Here is an 18627-nt window from a genome sequence, read left to right on the forward strand (position 1 = left end):
TGGAACCACAACGTGTTTTCATCAACAAAGTCACAATGTCAATACATGCATCAATAACAAATACATGATTGCTGTTTGTGTGATTTTTGTCAGTTTTTTCGGTGATACTTGACCAATAAATCTGATTCTGATCATCCTAGTGCATTTACACTGTCACTTTTGGACACTCGCATTTATCAGCAAAGTTAAAAGGTCACCACATATTCTACAAAGAGCAATTCCACAAGGATGAAGCCAGAAGTTTACACTGCAAAAGCATGTTTCATTTTCCATCCATCCATTTTCATAGTTTATCCTCACGAGGGTCGCGGGGAGTGCCGGAGCCTATCCCAGCGGGGGACACCCTGAACTGGTTGCCAGCCAATCGCAGGGCACATCGAGACAAACAACCACACTCACACCGAGGGGCAATTTATCCATCCATCCATCCATCCATTTTCTTTGCCGCTTATCCTCACGAGGGTCTCGGGGAGTGCTGGAGCTCATCCCAGCTGTCAATGGGCAGGTGACGGGGTACACCCTGAACTGGTCGCCAAACAATCGCAGGGCGCATGGAGACAAACAGCCGGACTCACAATCACACCTTGGGGCAATTTAGAGTGTCCAATTAGTGTTGCATGGTTTTGGGATGTAGGAGGAAACTGGTGTGCCCACCCGGAGAAAACCCACGCAGGCATGGGGTAGAACATGCAAACTCCACACAGGCGGGCCCATGATTGAACCCGGGACCTCAGAACTGTGAGGGCAGTTCCCGTGCCGCACGTTTCATTTTTCCAAATTAATTTTATGTTATTTTCTTCAAGCTCAAAGGTTTACGTCCGCAAAAGTCCGATGTCTTTAAAGAACATGGGGAAGCCCAGATGATGAGGTCATGGCTTCAATAATTTTAACTGACCTGAAACAGGAAACGTTTTGTCTGATTTGACTATAGACAGTGAGACAAAAAAAAAAAAAAAAAATTTTGCAGTGCATGTAAACTTCTGGCTCCAACTGTGTGTGTATAGACGGTGCCGCTAGAAATTACACACACCTCATTGTTTGTATGACATTTATTATCTCCACATTTTTAAAAATATATCAAAAATTCAAGTTGTCAGGAAGCTTTATTGGTTACATTTCACAAAGTAAAATATATTTTAAAAAAAGAACATAAAGAACACATTCTCACTGACAAATAAATTTGATCACTTGTGCATATCAAAATGTCCAAATTGCACATGATTACGATGCAACCATCCATTTATACCGTTTGCATTAACACGGAGTTTTTGATTGACAAAAACAAAAAAAAATAAACGCGCAAATGTCTCGACTCCCTCAGGCAGTAGCAACACTGAATCCTGTTTTTCCCCCATTAAAAATTGGCCAAGGTCAATAAATATTAGGAATTTGTGAAAACAAACATAAATCAGTGTAAACATTTTTGATTTGCATATTCAACATTTGACCTCAATCAAAGTTAATGTACATTCCAAAAGTGGTCACAATATCTTAAACTCACCCGCCATTTTCCTTAAAGTGTTTCAAGTGGTGACATATTAACATAAAGTACTGCATACGGAATGTGGTCCAGTCAGCGCTTCCCGGATCGAGTCCATTCAGGCGAAGAGGAACCACCGCGTCCGACGAGCGCGCCCGCGTTTGCGTGCTTCGCAATCGCAAGTCGACAGCGAACGCAAACGTGGCGAGCGAGGGGCGACGCTCGGAATTCCCGCCAAGAAGCGCAAAACGTTTTTCCGAGGTTTGCCTTGCGCGCACCGAAACTCGTGGCCGATTGTGATGCGAAGCCCGAAAACACCCTGCGATATAGTGATGGCGTGACGGGATATAAGACAAAAAAAAAAAAAACATTTTTATAAATGACCATTGATCTCTACTCTTTTTGTAGGCTATTAATTATGAAATGGTTGCACTACTAGTAATCTGTGGTATCGCTGTCAGCGTGAATGTAGTTATGCTAATTACATTTTTAATATATTTGCATTTAATCTTCAAGAGCTCCTTATTTTTAAAGTCGTGTAAATTTCATTTTCATTTAATTTAAAAACATTTTAAACTTTTGATTTTTCCTCTATTTAAGAGTTCAAACTTTTTAATGTAATGGTGTATTAAAATCATATTAAATATAGTTATGAATAAAAGCTGTTTTTCTACTATGGTACAGCACCTCCCCCGCCCCCCAGTGGTATGTGGCGTAAAATGTAATGTTTTATTTTTTCTTAAAGCAGCATCCTAATTTCACTCGTTTCGTTTGCGATGAACACACGCGCACGCAATTACCCACGCGACGGGAGTGTCTGGTGACGGCGGACAATCGAGCTCCGGCTACACAACGGCGACCTTTGTGTGCCGTCCCAGCCACAGTGCGCATATTTGTACTCCACCGTCTTGCCTGTGAGTATGACTTGCGGTATTCGCCTCCCCGCTCCCACGGCGCCGACTCAAATCGCGCCCAGGAACAGGCCGTCTCCAGTTCAGTCCACGCTGTTGTCAATAAAGACCTTCTGTCAGATATGTTGGCGACACAATCCCGGTTCATGATGTCCGCTCAAAGACTCTTCTGTCTTCAAATCGTTTAAAGAAAAAAACAACAACAACAAAAAAAAAAAAACGACATACTGTACTTCCTTTTGTTTGTTTGCGTGAAAACCTTTGTCGGTATCTGGAGGAGGCGTCAGTGTGTTTTGTCGTTGTTGTTACAGAGGTCATGCGGGGACTGGGCGGAGGAGGCGTGTGAGGGCGTCTTTGCGGCGCCGGCTTTGCTTTTGACTTTGGGGAGCAGGACAAGTGCGGCCAGGATGCTGATGATGTGCATGTGGAAGTACATGGACCTGCAACAAACAAACAAACACAGTCGCTGTGTCACAACAGGGAGAACTGGTCCGAGTATAGAGCTCGTGCACCTACGTCACCGTCGTCACGTGACTGACCATATTGACGGTCTAGCAAAGCATTTTTCCATGCTAAGTCGGATGGAGAAGGCGTGAAAATCTGTCTTATAGCAAGACCCTCAGAGTTTTGTCTGATACCGTTAAACATTTAGAAGGTGATAATAAGCGAAGGTACGTGGAGAAATGAGAGACACTTGGCATAGAGGACCCATATTTAATGCCGAAGTTGATGTTTTCGCCGATAAGAAATTGGACTCTTAACCCGCTTCCGCTTGTTTTGGACAACTGGATCTACACGTGGATCCGGTGAGTAAGTCGTCGAGGTTTACGTGGAAGAGTTTGAAACTGTATAAAAGTCTGCATGCATACAAATACTTCGTTGCTGGAGCTGTTCTCACTTGAGAATGAATCCCAGGTAGTGATGGAGCCACTCAGATTTTTTTCAATATTTTAAAAAAAAAAATGACCCTTGGTTTTACACAAACTCGCATTCATTAATTATGATTGGAAAAAAAAAAAAAAAGACTGAGTCGGCTCCTGAGTACACGAAGCGTGTTGCAGCCACATGTTAAACTTCGGTAAACCTCTCCGTGACAAGTACGCATTGTTCTCAAATTAGTCCAAAAAAAAAAAAAAAAAAACACTGGGATAGGCTTCAGCCCCCGTGAACGGAAGCGTGTTGCGGCCACACGTTAACCTACATAAACATGTAGTGTGTGTCACATGTCTACACATGATGGTCAAACACTGTGATCGACGGTTTATTCTTTTTTTTTAAATACCCATTGGACTCATTTGAGAACATCCATCCATTTTCTTTGCCACTTATCCTCAAAAGGGTCGCACAGAGTGCTGGAGCCAACCCCAGCTGTCAACGTGCAGGAGGCAGGGTACACCCTGAACTGGTTGCCAGCCAATCGCAGGGCACATGGAGACAAACAGCCGCACTCCCAATCACACCTAGGGGCAATTTAGAGTGTCCAATCCATGTTGCATGTTTTTGGGGATGTGGGAGGAAACAGGAGTGCCCGGAGAAAAGCCACGCAGGCACCGGACCTCAGAACTGTGAGGCCAATGCTCATGAGCTGTTCCACCGTGCCAGCCAGATGAGTCCTATTTCCATTATTTTTAAAGAGAAACTTCATACAAAAATCAGAGCGATCCCAACGGCCGTTCCACCGTTTTGTTTGCTTGACTTTAAAGTGTCCACGGCAAACATTTCCCCCACAGATGCTGCAGCTCTTAATCTCGCATGAACGCTCTTCCCGCATTAGAGGCAAAAATGACGATGAGTCAAAAATACCTGTAATAGATCATGGTGGGTTCCACTGCCAAGAGTAGAAAGGGCATGACAGTGTAGGCGATGGCCAGCTGGGTGAACGCCCACGTCAAGATGTCGTAAACCAGCTTTAAACTTCTGCGGCCCAGGAGGCGATGGCGGAACGACTTGCGGACCTTGTGGGCGGAGACCGACACTGATGAATGTATACAATGCAAATCGCATCCGCTTGCTGGCGCAAATGTGCTCAACTCACAGCTCGCGCTGCCAGCGTGATCAGGATGCCGGTGACGAAGGTGAAATAGTACCCTGGGTAAACGCCGTGCCATAAGGCAGACAAGATGAAGGTCAAGGCCAAGCGGTGCCGCGGCGCTCGGTCATAACACACCCTGGTGATGAACGGCGGGAAGACGGCAGAAAATTAATTAAAATCACGTGCAAACACATCAGTCAACCCTGCGCTATCGTCATCGTTCGCGTGCACGCTCGCATGCAAATTCGCTCATTTTCAAGCCATTATTTTTGATGAGTCTCTTTCTGCACAATATACAAAAGTGTGAATGTAGATTGGCTCTTCTTCAGTGATACATTGCAAGAAGCCAAAATCTTACCAAAAATATGTCTTACTTGTGGTCAAAACTAATTGGACGACACTAAAAACGAGACTCCAAAGGTACAAAAGTAACTTGTTTAATAGTTCTTTTTTTCTTACTTCCACTGGCATTTATTTCCACTTAATTCAAGTGAAAATTGTCTTGAAATAAGTTGAAATGGTCTAAAATAGACTTGAGTGTGATGACATGCGCTGTTCCCGTGTGTGGTAAAGTTGCACTTGTTTGAAGGTTTATAATCAATGGAGCATTTATGCTAATTTATTCAAATATTACAGTATATGTTATCATTAAGCCAGCACGTTTGTGAGATGAATTTACACAGCTGAAATATACCAGGCTAAAATCTCTTTTTTTATATGTCAGCTCGACAAACTTCAAAAAGTTACAAAAAATAAAAGGTTGGAAACAACCACAAGTTGCCTAATTTGGGAACCAAGTGGAATGAGAATTTTTTTATTTCCTAAATGATGTGAAACAAAATGATTGCGGTGAGAGTGAGAAAAGAAGCTCGGGAAGTCTTTAGCAAACATGGTGAAGCAGCATTTAGCTATTATGCTGCACACAAATGGAAGAAGTTGCCAACAGAGGTGAGGTCGGCCCCAAGTGTGAATGTTTTTAAATCCAAGTTGAAAACTTCTATTTTCTCATGCTTTTTCGAATATATATCCACTTTTTGATCATATTACTTGCACTGTATACGGTATTAATTGTCTTTTTAAATATTTTGTTCCTCATTTTCATTGTTTTTATCCCGTTTTAAATCTTTTCTCTCTTTGTTTTCAAATGCCTTTAATCGTGTAGATTGAGTTACCTCGTGTATGAAATGCGCTATACAAATACATTTGCCTTGCTTTGCTCAGCTTTAAAGCGATGAAGTGTGTTTTACTAAGTTTAAATGCATTTAAAGCACGCAGGAGAGGTCAAAATTTTCCACGCGGCTTGCTGTGGAAAATCAATCCGCGATAAAGGGTGACCTGCCGTATTTACATTTTAAGCCATTTTCCAGTTTGTATGTTCCAGTTGTCGATGAAAGTCTTGAAGCTGGTCGCTGTCTGGAAAAGACAAAGAGGTCAAATGATTATTTCGTGAAAAGTCTGCCCCGTGTTTGAATTCCAGACTGAAGGACGTGCACGGTACTTCAATCCCCACGATGTTCAAGTTACTGAGGAGGTTCCACGAAGCCTTTCCATGTTCATCCATCCCTGAGAAACCAAAACCGGCAGCATTGTTGATGGCATCACCTGACACAAGACGAAGAAGAACAAAAAGCTAATTTAGGACAAAAGCGGCGAACTGCAGTGAGCAAAGAAAAGAAAATAAACCGCTGGGATAGGCTTCAGCCCCCGTACACGGAAGCGTGTTGCGGCCACATGTTAACCTACGTAAACATCACTGTGACCGACAGTTTATTTTATTATTATTTACTTTATTTACTTTCATTCATTAACTATGATTGGGGGGAAAAAAAGCAAATTTAAGACTAAAGCTGCAAACTGCAGTGAGCAGCCCGTCACATCCTCACAACTGTCAAGACGCATGAAAGAGGTACACACACACACACACAATGGACTGGGGTTGAAACATGGACTATCATGAGGACTCTCATAAGTATTTGCTTTTTTAATTCATTCAGAAATGCAGCTATATATTTACAACTGGTTTGAGTACCACTCGAGAAATATTTTAATAACACTGGACTATGATAGTTTGTAATATCAAAGGTTGCAACGCACTTTATAAGAGATGGAAATTCCCCACACTTAACGAATAACGTATGACGAATACGACGGAGCCTTGAAGATGAGAACACATCATCTTGCGAGACTCGATGAATGATCTCCATTTGGCAGCTGTTTGCTCCATACAACTTTGAACTTATTTCTTGGTCTGATCATTGACTGGACCCGCGAGGTTATCAACGAAATTAAAAAAAAGTGAAAAATGACAAAATCTCAAGGACAAATTTGTCTGTCAACAGGACCGGGAAATGACCCTCAAATTCAAACCAAAATGGCGGACATTCTATGTCTTTTTGGACTTGGCAACACACAGTTCAAATGTCAATCAAATGTCAGGTTGCCAGGTTTGAGATTGAATCCCCACCCCAAAAATAAATTTAACCCTAAACTATGTTCCTCACCGAGTGTCCACGCAAAGTAGAATTTGGAGCGGGCAGCTTGGATGGAAAACAAAGCGTAGGCGAGGCGCGTGATGAAGGGGGCTTGGCTGACAAAGTGCGGCTGCACGTTGTACTGGATGGGCAAGGAGCGGGTGATGGTGAGAAAGAAGAGCATGCAGCCACAGCACACCAGCAACTTTTGACACACGGCTTTCTGTGGGGACGATGGACACAACGCACACGAGCATAAAATGAAAGCAGGATGATGCGAAGAAAACTATTTGCACGCATATCTACGATTTCAGTTTACTTAACATGCAGGTTTTTGGGAATGTGGAAGAAAAACTTGACCAATACTTGTGGCAGATGAGCCAGCCACAGGCGCCCTCCGCTGCCTTCTCGAGACAACACTCTATTCACTCTATTTAGTTATTTCATAAGGGGAATTAACTGATCACAGTAGCAGCATTTATTTTATTCTCATGTTTATTATTTATTCATTATATATAATAGAACAATTATTATATTTTCATTACATATATTATATAAATTATATATATTTATTTGGATTCATAATATACAGTGGACCTACGAGTTAAACTTAAACACCAATATATGTGGGTATCAAAATAATATTCCCCCCACCCAAAAAAATAAATAAAAGAGAAAATATAATTTTGTTTTAAAATGTAAATTTTGACATCTTGTAATTTGGAAAACTCATAAATTGGGGAACCTGTAAGTATAGGTACAGCAGTATGTCCAACCAACAAGAAACAAAAACACAGAGCAGCATTGAGGGATTTAAAAATAAATTAAATTGAACACAAAAAAACAGGGGAAAAAATTGTCAATGGTAATTAAGAAATATAATCTAATACGACTCATCTGTAAAATGAATGCAAGTATACAGGATCTCAATCACATAAAACTAAAATATAACCAATACAGTGTATGCACAATATAAGAATATGCATAAACTTGAAGAGCAATTAAATAAATTAAGGTATTTAAGTACAACCTAACAAAGAAAATTAAGTTGGGGTGAGGAATTCAGTTAACTCTTCTACCTGGAAAGTAAAATTTACAAAATAAAATTGTGAAATCGTTGGAAGAAAAAATATTTGACATTGGATATGAAAAGAAGACTGTACGTCATGGTAAACTGATGCAAATTGGGGGTTTAAAAAAGAAACTATTAAACAGATGGTCTCAAAATGGATGCGCTGCATATAAATATGTAAATAATTTTGGACCCGTCCTGAGGCATCAAAATAACGCTCAAGTAACCAACATCACTGGGGTTAAAAATCCCAGAAGTTTTTGGGCATCTTTCATGAAGATGACTCTATCAAGGTTCTATTGTCTTACTTTGTTGGTACAAACATTTTTTAATCATTAAATTATTAAGGCTGATGTGGATGTGAGTCATCTCTAGTATGATTTTATTTTTTTTTTCGATTGTCTTTTGCCAGCCCTGACAAAAATATCACTTTGAGCCTCACCACCTCCATTCCACAGATGAAAATTGTCCATTTTTCTCGAGCCCCTCGAATCATAATAACTTACGACCTTGGTTATTATAGCGCAGGGTTTGCGGTGAGACTGCAAGAATGGAAGATATGAATGTAGAATGTTACCAGAGGTGACGGTTCTGGACTCTTATGGTAGCCGTTCTTGCCGTTGCACGTGCGGGAGTCTCGCCGGAGCCTGCGGCTAATGTGCGTGCCCTCGATGAAGTCCGTGTAGTCCTTGTAGTTATTGAACGGACCCACCAACACGCTCAGGAAGTTGAGATTGTAACTCAGGTACTCGATGAGAGAAGGTCTCACACTGCACAGTGTACAAAAAAAAATGACAACAACAGCAAAAAAGTGTGAGCACTTCAGGTGCAAGGCGGCACGCTGTTTGGATCTGAGACAATTCCTTGATGAAAAGCTAGTTCATAAAAGTGCGGATTTACAGATGACAACACGTGACTATAAAACAATGAAATGAAACAAGATTAATGTTGATTTCAATTTGTGAACTGTAGATGCACTGATGAGGAAGGAGCAGAATGGCAGAGCTTTTCAAATCTAAATGATACCCAACTTCATACGACAGATTTGAATGATGTCATCATGTCAGCAGCATGAAAAGAATTGAACTACCGTAATTCCCGGCCTACAGAGCGCACCTGGTTATAAGCCTCAACCACGACATTTGTAAAGGAAATACCATTTGGTACATACGCAGGCCGGAGCTGTGTAAAAACATCAAATGGCCACAAGGAAAGACGGTACACAGAGAATTTAACGCTAGCACCGCCGCACAAACACTAACAGTAGCACCGCGCTAACATGGCCGGTTTAAAAAAAAATAAAATAAAATAAAAAATATCATACCGGTAAAAATCACCGAGACAAGGCAGTAACACACTAGCGCAGCGCCAACAGGGCCGGAGCGGTAAAATTCACTTCCTCGGCATATATATTCCACCGGTCTCACTCTTACCTTTGCCGCTCGAGTGCCCCCTTGCAGCCGTTAGAAAAAAATGCACAAATTAGCCGCATCACCGCCTAAACCGCAGGGTTGAAAGAGTGCGAAAAAAGTCGCGGCTTGTAGGCCGGAAATTACGGTATTTGCGTGCACGGCTCTATTGTCATGTCATCTTTCCCATGCAAAATAATGCAATTTTCTGAAGTTGGCAGCATGCTATTTATTTATATGAACAAACTATTCACCGTGTCTGCATGTCCATGTCCTTGTGCTTCTTAGCTAAAGGGAGAGAGAGAGTGATTGATTCTTGAAATAAGAAGAAATTCGTTGGAAAATGGTCTTTCATCAATATTTACTGAAATAAATGCAAGAAAATTGGGCGTCTGCCTGGTGCCCGCAATCCTAATGTTGCTTGGGACAGGGATGGAAAAGGCTGGAAAGCTGGCAGAAGAAAAACTCAACATTTCACTTGTAAACTAGTTTTTGTTGGTCTAAAAGCAGCTTTAATCTAACCATTTCCCTCTTTCACAACTTACTAGTTTGCATGTTGACGGGCTTTCTGTCACACTGGTTGTAAAAACGTTGTGGACACACGGCACATCTCCTCCGTATCTCCTTTTCCACCAATATTAGAGTGCCACCATATTTCAAGACATGCAGTAATCTGTATGCAAACTTACTTGATTGCAAGCATCTTCTGTTCTGAAGTCAGTTCTTCAGCATTCCTACACATACCTGCAATCAAAAATGTCCTTTTTAATGACATCAGTATCATAGTTTCAAACGTGACAAATGTCAACATCCCACAATCTGTCTTTAATTCCACTATTAAACTACTACAAAATATCACGTAAAATTTACGAGAGTGTAAACACGTGTAGTTGTGTGCGTTTTCTTACCATCATAGAGCTGGAATGCAAGTGAGGTAATTTTCTGAGTCACTATCATCAGTGGCCTGAGCAGAAAATATTGCTTTATATTATGTGACATATGACAAACCATTCATTACCCATATTTATTGCTTGACACTATTTAAGCAGTTTAAAATTTGAGCAGTCAAAGAGCTTTCATGGCATCAGAAAAGACAAACGTTAACTCTACAATATTGCAAGCGCATCCGTCCACTGACTCGTCAGATCAGTTTTACATTTCAATCGAAGGTGCTAAGCAGTTGCAGGTAGCCACAAGTGCGTCTGCGTGTACTGTATGTACAGTACGTGCATTGTGTGTACAGAGAGGCTGGGAGCAGCAGACATGTTCAAGCTGAAAGACAACGTGACCTCTACGATTTACTCTTACTCAGGATTGTGACCCACTGAAAGCAACATGAAGCATCAGAGCTAAGCACAGAAGGCAAAGCGAACGCTACGTGTTATACTAACGTCATTATAATCCTGTGCTGCGGGAGTGCATTTCATTTCGGAGTAACTCGTGAAAATCATCGCTGTGAGTCACCATCATTAACTGTTCAAGTTTAAAACAGTCATCGGCCAGAGTGCTGAGTGCAGGTCTCGCTGCTTATCGCCAGAGGTCATGTGAAGCGATGGATGGGAGGCTGCCAACAAATTAATTACCAAGACAACTGCGCTGACCAGCAAAGTCAGCCTCCAACACTTAGAGGTGTGACTGCGCTCAGTTAATTCCTCCATCTCGGGAGATCTACCGATACTGCTATTTGCTCATCAGATGAGCATAAATCCGAGAAATCGGCGCTGGGCATAATGGTGTCTCACATATAATTGAGCCTTTGGTGCAGCGCGTAATACGTCACATGCGCGCACGTAGGTCATGTGACTCGCCAAAATGGCGGCGCCCCTGAAAATACGGAATTGTCAAATAAGAATCTTCTCAAAACACCATTAAATGAGAGAGGATTAATATTACATTGTCAAGATACAGCGCATATTACGTGACCTATTGGATATGTTGTTGATCCAAACCACCGGAATTTCCCTTTAATCAGGAAACACGACAGAGCTAAAACACACTCCTGTGTTGTTTGTTGTTTGCTTTTTCTGAATCTCTCAAGTGCACCAAAAAGTGTGACTCAGAAGTCTCTTTGCTTTGTAACCTAACATTGGACCAGTTGCCGGGAGGCAGCGTGAAGTATACCTCCTTGGACAATATCACACCACAAAGAACACACACACACACACACACAACGCTATTTTGTTTCTTTTTTTTTTTTTTAGGTCAGCGGCACCATATTGACTGAAGGTTGTGTCAACGGTGACTGTGTAAGCGTGCAGAGCAGACTGCAGAAAGTTAACCGATAACACAAGTAGTGAAATTATAAAGAGGATCTCATAGTAAAGGTGTGGCAAAGACATTTTTCTTACCCAGAGAAGTCAGTTGAGAGTATTCCATATTTAAAAATGAAGACTCTGCTAACGTGGCACACGGTGAGGTACCCCATCGCCATCACCATGGAATACCTTGGAGAGAAAAGGATGATGGTCAAGTCAGAGGTGCAACATCCAGTGGGAATCAATTGCTGATCGAATAAGATGAGTTCTCAGATTTCATTTTTCTCTTGTACAAAAGATGACGTTAAAAAAAGTGATGAGGTCGACCTTGTAGTTGGAATACAACGGTGAACTCATTTGTCCACTTCTCCAGATACCGTTAAAAGGTTTTCCAAAGTCTCGATGAGAAAATGTGACCATTTATCTTGAATTCTCAGACTTAACTGTACCGGTCCAAAGACATCTAAATGCTGTACATTTAAGATGGAACACGTTTACAAAAAAATAGTACACAACAAGCTTACACAGACTACAGCTCTCTCCTGTGTGTATTCCTTCACTTGCAAAAGTGTCAAACTTCACCCGACTTGATTACATTCCTAAAATATGTATACAGGGAGTCCTATGACTGACATCCGTTCCTACAGTAGCGACTTAACCTGAATTTTGACTTAAGTTGGATTCCACCATTAATGTCAGAATTTACATCAAAATACTTTGTATAAAAAAAAACAAATACATTGAAATAAACAAAATGATGTACTTAGCATTACAGCCGAGAGGTGGATGGAGAAAAAGAAGAAGAAGAAGAAGAAGAGGAGGTTGTGCTTTGGTATTGCGAAGGAACCTGGTCCTCAATCCTTTCTCTTTAATAATTGTCACCGCGGTTGACCGATTGAAGCCTCGGTGGTGTTGCTCTCTCTCCTTTCTCTAATCGTATTATGATCTTGAGCTTCATTTTCATGGTCATGGATTTTCTTTTGACTGCAGAAGCATCGCTAATAGACACACCTTTCTTCTTTGGGGCGATAATATCTAAAAAGAGAAAAAATTCGAAGATACTCCCGGCACACAAACACGGACAAGAATTAGCCAGAAAAAATGGCGGACGGTGGACGGGCGTTGTAAAGCCGAAACGTCTTAGGTGGAGACCGTCTTAACCCGAGGACTATAAATTGCCACAAGAGCTGCAGAGAGGTAAAAAGACGCCTGAAGACACTCAAAGTTCTGCAGTCTTTCTGATTCAACGGACTCGTCTGTCAGGTTGACTGTCGCCTGACGTGTTTCACATTAGTGGCATGCTTCCAATCAACATGTCATTCACTTGTGCTGCATTACAAAAGGGCAACAATCCAGCGCGCTGGAATGAGCTTTGAGTCAATTTACTGCTTTTCCACTTTCACGAGGTTTGCCGCTGTTGCATCGTCGCTCTCCCACCCGTCCGGATGCTGTCGCGGCAAACTGGTCAGTCTGGTCGGGCACCAAAAGAGTTCGCGCAATCGAAAAGCAATTCAGGCTGTCAGAATTACAAATTGGGGACCTCCGTAGCTTTGAGCATTCATAAAGTCCACTGTGAAACAGATTACGACAAATACCACGGAGGAACTGGACTGTGAATGGTGGAAATCTCTGGGATAAATTGACAACCATTATCATTCCAAAGATGTTTTGTTTCTTGAAGCCCGAAAAGATAATTGAAAAAGGGGGGGATAAACCACAACTAAGGGTTTTTAACGTTGGTTCCCCCCAAAAAAAAGAAAAAAATGAAGTGGGGGGGGGGGTGTTTAGAAAATACTTTTTCTAACCATCTCAGCATTTTTAGTTATTAGAGTTGTAAAAATTGCACACAGGAAAAACATACAACTCACATGCGTTTTGACTCCTCTCACAGGGCATCACTAAGCTAATCAAATCATTTATTGGGAGTGTTGTTGCAAGGTGATGTAGTGGGTGTGGGAGGTTGGCATGCGGAATTGAAGGCCATGCAAGAAACTTGACACTAAACAGATAAAATGGTGCCTCAAAACAAGAAAATCAAGGTGAAAAAGAGGCCTAAAGCACTTTAGTTATTAATAGTACTTTAGATATAATTGTTCCAAAATTTATGAAGAAACTAGTCACTAAATAAATATAAATATAAATGAATAACAATTTAATGTGTTACGAGGGCTTCCTGTTCAGCGTGAAAACAAATAGCAATAAATAGCATATACAGTAAAGCCTCGGTTCTCGAAAGTCCCCATTTTCAAACGAAAATTTTGACATTTTTTTGTTTCTGTTTTCGAACGAAAATTTTGAGATTTTTTTTGCTTCTGTTTTCGATCGAAAATCGGGACTGGAACGCCCCCGACAAAACCCGGAAATAACACCTTGGACGCGGCCAGACCAGCTGACCCACGACGTGCTTTGTTGTGAATTTCCACACCGCCAAAAAAAACGTGGAAATAACATAATTTGCGCGGCGCAATCAGCTGACCCACCCACGACTCGTTTTGTTATTGTCTATTCGAACGCCCCCCGAAAAAAAAACCCCAGAAATCACATTACGTACGGTGCAACCAGCGCACTTTTGCCATTGTGTATAACGCAGCCTCTGTACACAGATTTGTCCAGTAGCGACTGTTGTTTTTCTTCATATGGAGGACGACCGTATTAACCACCAATCATGGCTCCAAAGAAGGCAAATTGCTTGTTTAAAGTTATTCTGCAATTTTGTTAATAAAAAAAAAAGTATACAAGGCTGGGGGCCGAGTCGCTACAGATACGGCAATGCACTTCCAGCCTAGCGTACTGTACTACTAAAGCATACATTTTAAGCAAAAAAAAATAAATATATTTCTGAAATTATTTGATTATATAAAGTATTGAAACTATACATGTATTTCTACTATGCAGTTTATTATCAGGAAAAGCTAAAAAAAAATGCTTTAAAAAGCCCAATTGTTAAGGTTTTGAACGCATTATTTCTTTTTACATTTATTGCAATGGGAAACATTGATTTGGTTTTCGAACAAATCACTTCTCGAACTGTTTTCTGGAACGGATAGGGGTCAAGAACCGGGCATCGCTGTACAGCGAAATATCGACGTATTTGACAAGTAGATATTTGGGAATAAAATATTTTGCTTTCAATACATTATCATGATCTTAAAGGCGGCTTGGAGAACCACACCCGAACTGGGGCTATTGAACTTTTAATTGAGGACTCCTCATCTAATGGATCATCATATTAATTCAGTTACTTCCAACACAAATGTCTTTATTAATATTTCTTTTGTGCTTATTTGCAGTGTTGCAGAAGTCCAATGAAAAGTGTTTTTAATCTTTTGCCACTCCTCTCCAGCTGTGCATGAGTTCCAAAAGATGAGAAACAACATCGGAATATACATATAAAGGCCTAAAAATGAATAAAAAAAATTGAATAAAATAGTACACATACAAAAAACATTACCTGTGGACATTGTTGATGTCAGCCTGGATGATGATGAGGTAGTTTGCAAGAACCACTGCAAAGAAATGAGAGGAGTACCTGCAAAGAAGGACTATTTCAACTTACATATTCATCATTTCGATCACGATCGGAGAACACGCAAACATTTGTATGCTCTTGACAGTTCGAGCGGGCGAGCACGGCGTGCGGGATCCTCGTTACCGTACCATCCGAAGCAGAAGACGAGGAAGGCGACGCCGAGCAGAGTGGCCACGGCGTGCCTCACGCGGGGGTGGCTGCGACGGGGGCTGAGGTAGACGCGAAAGCAGAAGCCCGACGACAGAGCAAACAGCTGACACGCCAAAAAGTTCACCTTGAAATGGCGCGAGAGTGTGTAAGACACTGAAAAACTACTGCATTCAAATATTTGGTAGACAGAGCTTTGGCTTTCTTTTCTTTTTACTGTGCTTGACCTCTGATAACCTCATCAAGGCAGCTCTGAAGGTAGGGACAAAAGCTTTAACCGATCACATCAATCCATTTTCAAAAGCGCTCGTCCTAATTAGGATCACGGGTCAACTTGAAGCCTGTCCCAGCTGACTTTGAGTGCTCAGCCCTGGTCGGGTCACCCGACAATCAGAGGCCACATGAACAGAAAAGCAGTCACGGACACTCGGCATTCGCCATTTTTGAGTCTTCAGTTCAATCAACGTGAATGTTTTCGTAATGTTGGAGAAAACAGGGGTACCCCCCCGGCCTATTTATCACAACTTTGACATTTTTAACATTCTTCACTTCAAACACCATACGAATTACAAAATAGTTTTATTTTTATATCTGCCTAAAACAAGCTGGTGTGTGCAAAGTTTGGCCTGCATGCAAAATGGATCCCGCTCTAACCTTTAAATCCGACCCACCGATCATTTATCTTATTTAGAAAGAGCTGTTTGTTGCATTATTATTTTTTTTTATTTTCTATTCTATTTTTAATATTGTGATTTTCCCCCACTCAAATTGTTTGATTAAAATTCATTTATACATTTTTTTATTCATTTAGAGTTGTGCTCAGAATTTGCGGAATTATTAAATTCATTGTGATTAAATTTCCATCCCGTTAAAAACAATCACTCTAAGGAGTGGTACACACCTTTAAAAAAGATGTATCAAATCAAATAATGTATGTATATATAATTGGAAATTAATTGGCTGCTGAGTTGTGCTCATAAATAGTGGAATTATGAAATTAATTGTCGTTAAATTTCCATCCCGTTAAAAATAACCACTTTAAGGAGTGATACACATCTTTAAAAAAAAAGCTGTATCAAATCAAATAATGCATGTATATATAATTGGAAATTAATTATTAAAAATAAATACTTTTGAAAGACATTTTAGGTAGGCTTTTTTTTTTTTAACTTCATCTACACTGGCAGAATTGAGAGTGTTTCCCCAGTTTCATGCTGGGTCGCGGGAAATTATCCAATTTAATGTAATTAGTCCAAAAATGACTACTTTTTAAACGACAAAAACACATTTATCTAGTCCAGTTACGTACTGTACTTTTGAAATATTTAATGCTTTTCCACTGGATGGCAGGAGGTAAAATAAACCTGTGCATCCACCTGTTGCCATTCATTCAACAGAAATGTCATTTCTTTAAAACAAGAAAATGTAATTTGTGCACATATATGAGCTTCGTGTCCGAGTAACAAGGTTCAGATTTGATAATGAATGAGTTAATGTGCGAGTAAGATTATAAATCAGACCATCACCATTTCAGCGTTCATACCAAAAAAGTTACTTTTAGTGCTTTTTTTTTTTTGGTGTGCTGTGAGACTTTTCAAATGCCTTTTTTGTTTGTTTGTTTGTTTGTTTGTTTACAGGGTCAATTGGCTCAGTAAAACCCAAGAAAGTCTGTTAAATTGCGACGACGCCTCGTTGAGAACAAGTAAAGAAGTTTTGGAGAAACAAGCGTTAGTCATAAATTCGTGTTCTTACCATTTCAAGAGGAAATCCCGAATATTCACTGACAGGCAGCAGCCATTGTGATCCCGGGTGCTCGCCCATCCTCAACAATTTCTGTCGTTCTCCGGACCAGCCGTCGTTTTTGCTTCTTCTTTCTTTCTTTTTTTTTTTTTTTTTTTTTTTAAAGAAACAGCAGATATTTTCGTTAACCGAAACGCATCGCTCGTCCAGTAACAGGTCCCGTCAAACCAGTCCCCGGTAATGTGAAGTCAGGCACGACCGGTAATCGTGCGACTCGCCTGGCCTCGCCTCGCCTCGCCTCGCCTCCTCCTTCTTCTCCTCCTCCCGCCACAAAACCACAAGTCCAACGACCACACGACTTCCGTATACATTTTACAAAATAAAAGTTCATTCTGTTCCTAATTTGGCGTGCATATGCCCCAGTTATTTTTAAATCACCAATTTTACCACGTTTTGACCGCAATCACGTTAACTTGAGAAAAAACTCAGTTGCTCGAATTATATAACCACAATAGCACGTAAAGAAAATGTAAATGCATTACTTCCGGTTTAATTGATGTGAGTTCACCTTGACTGAACCATCGCTCTGGTATTGGAAAAACTGTGCTCCACGTTAAGCTGTAAATGCTTGAAGTGCCACTGTCATGAAATGCATGATTTTTAGTATGTTATTAATGGGGAAAAAAAGGCAACCAGAATGGACCCATGCTGGTTTTCACCACACAACATGATTTTGACGTATACAGCTCTTTGTCACTCTCGCCATGGAAATCCTCTCGAGGGATTTGTTTTCGGGAAGAAGCAGGAAGTGACGTTAGCAGCAGACGCCCACTCAAGCGGTCTCATATAGTTCAACTACTTTTACCTGCTGGAAGGTTGCTCGTTGTTCCTTTGTGTTAGCCAAAATGCCGGCTCGCTGTATTGCTGGATATTGTTCGAGCACTCGAGAGGATGGATTCATTCTTCAAACTTTTCAAAAAGACCCGGTTCGTTGTGAAAAATAGATTGCACGGGTACAAAGGACCAGAGCTACGTGGGTTCCAAATGACAAGTAGGTGTGTATACAGCTACTAAAAAGATAGTTTTGGAGGGGCGTAATCCTCTCAGAATGTAACAAAAGATCTGCGCAAATATGTCAGGGGTGCTAAATGTGGCGATGTACCTGTCAGCGTGAGTTCGGCTTTGGACGAGCTGGCTCATACATACTGTCTGGGAGTCTGTTGTTAGTTAGAAGTGATCCGCATATCATCTAAATATTGCCCCAATCACTTCACTTGATTGTGAGGTGATTGAGAGAGCTTCCGGGTCCCATAGTGGGTGGCACAGCGTGTTTTCGATGGCGAATGTCCCGGTGTAACATCTGCCGATGACGTTGCAGGCAATATGGCGACCACTTGGATGTCGGGACGACCGCAACTTTGCGCACGGATAACGTGCTCTCCGCTCGTATTTATTTTTTCGTATGGACATTGAAGTGAATAATCTTATATGTATTATTCGTTCCAATATCTATTTTAGAATGTTTATAGGCACGACACTTGACTTTTAATTATCGGTAGCAGAGGAAATGCATTCAGTTGC

At 41.0% G+C, this 18627-nt stretch overlaps 1 protein-coding gene across 1 annotated transcript; it reads right to left on the bottom strand.

Annotated features, from left to right (window-relative positions):
* Window positions 1–1084: 1084 nt before the first annotated feature.
* mboat1 (membrane bound O-acyltransferase domain containing 1) lies at window positions 1085–17378 on the bottom strand. The gene is made up of 13 exons (XM_061821038.1): window positions 17059–17378; window positions 15288–15433; window positions 15082–15159; window positions 11724–11819; window positions 10284–10339; window positions 10065–10119; window positions 8544–8736; window positions 6925–7117; window positions 5922–6025; window positions 5772–5836; window positions 4427–4559; window positions 4195–4346; window positions 1085–2831 (listed from the first exon to the last, which is right to left on the bottom strand). The coding sequence occupies exons 1-13, from the start codon at window positions 17125–17127 to the stop codon at window positions 2675–2677; spliced, it is 1497 nt and encodes a 498-aa protein (XP_061677022.1). The 5' UTR covers window positions 17128–17378; the 3' UTR covers window positions 1085–2674.
* Between the last annotated feature and the right edge of the window lie 1249 nt (window positions 17379–18627).

This window comes from Syngnathoides biaculeatus, chromosome 5 (genome assembly GCF_019802595.1).
Source record: "Syngnathoides biaculeatus isolate LvHL_M chromosome 5, ASM1980259v1, whole genome shotgun sequence".
Classification (NCBI taxonomy): Eukaryota; Metazoa; Chordata; class Actinopteri; order Syngnathiformes; family Syngnathidae; genus Syngnathoides; species Syngnathoides biaculeatus.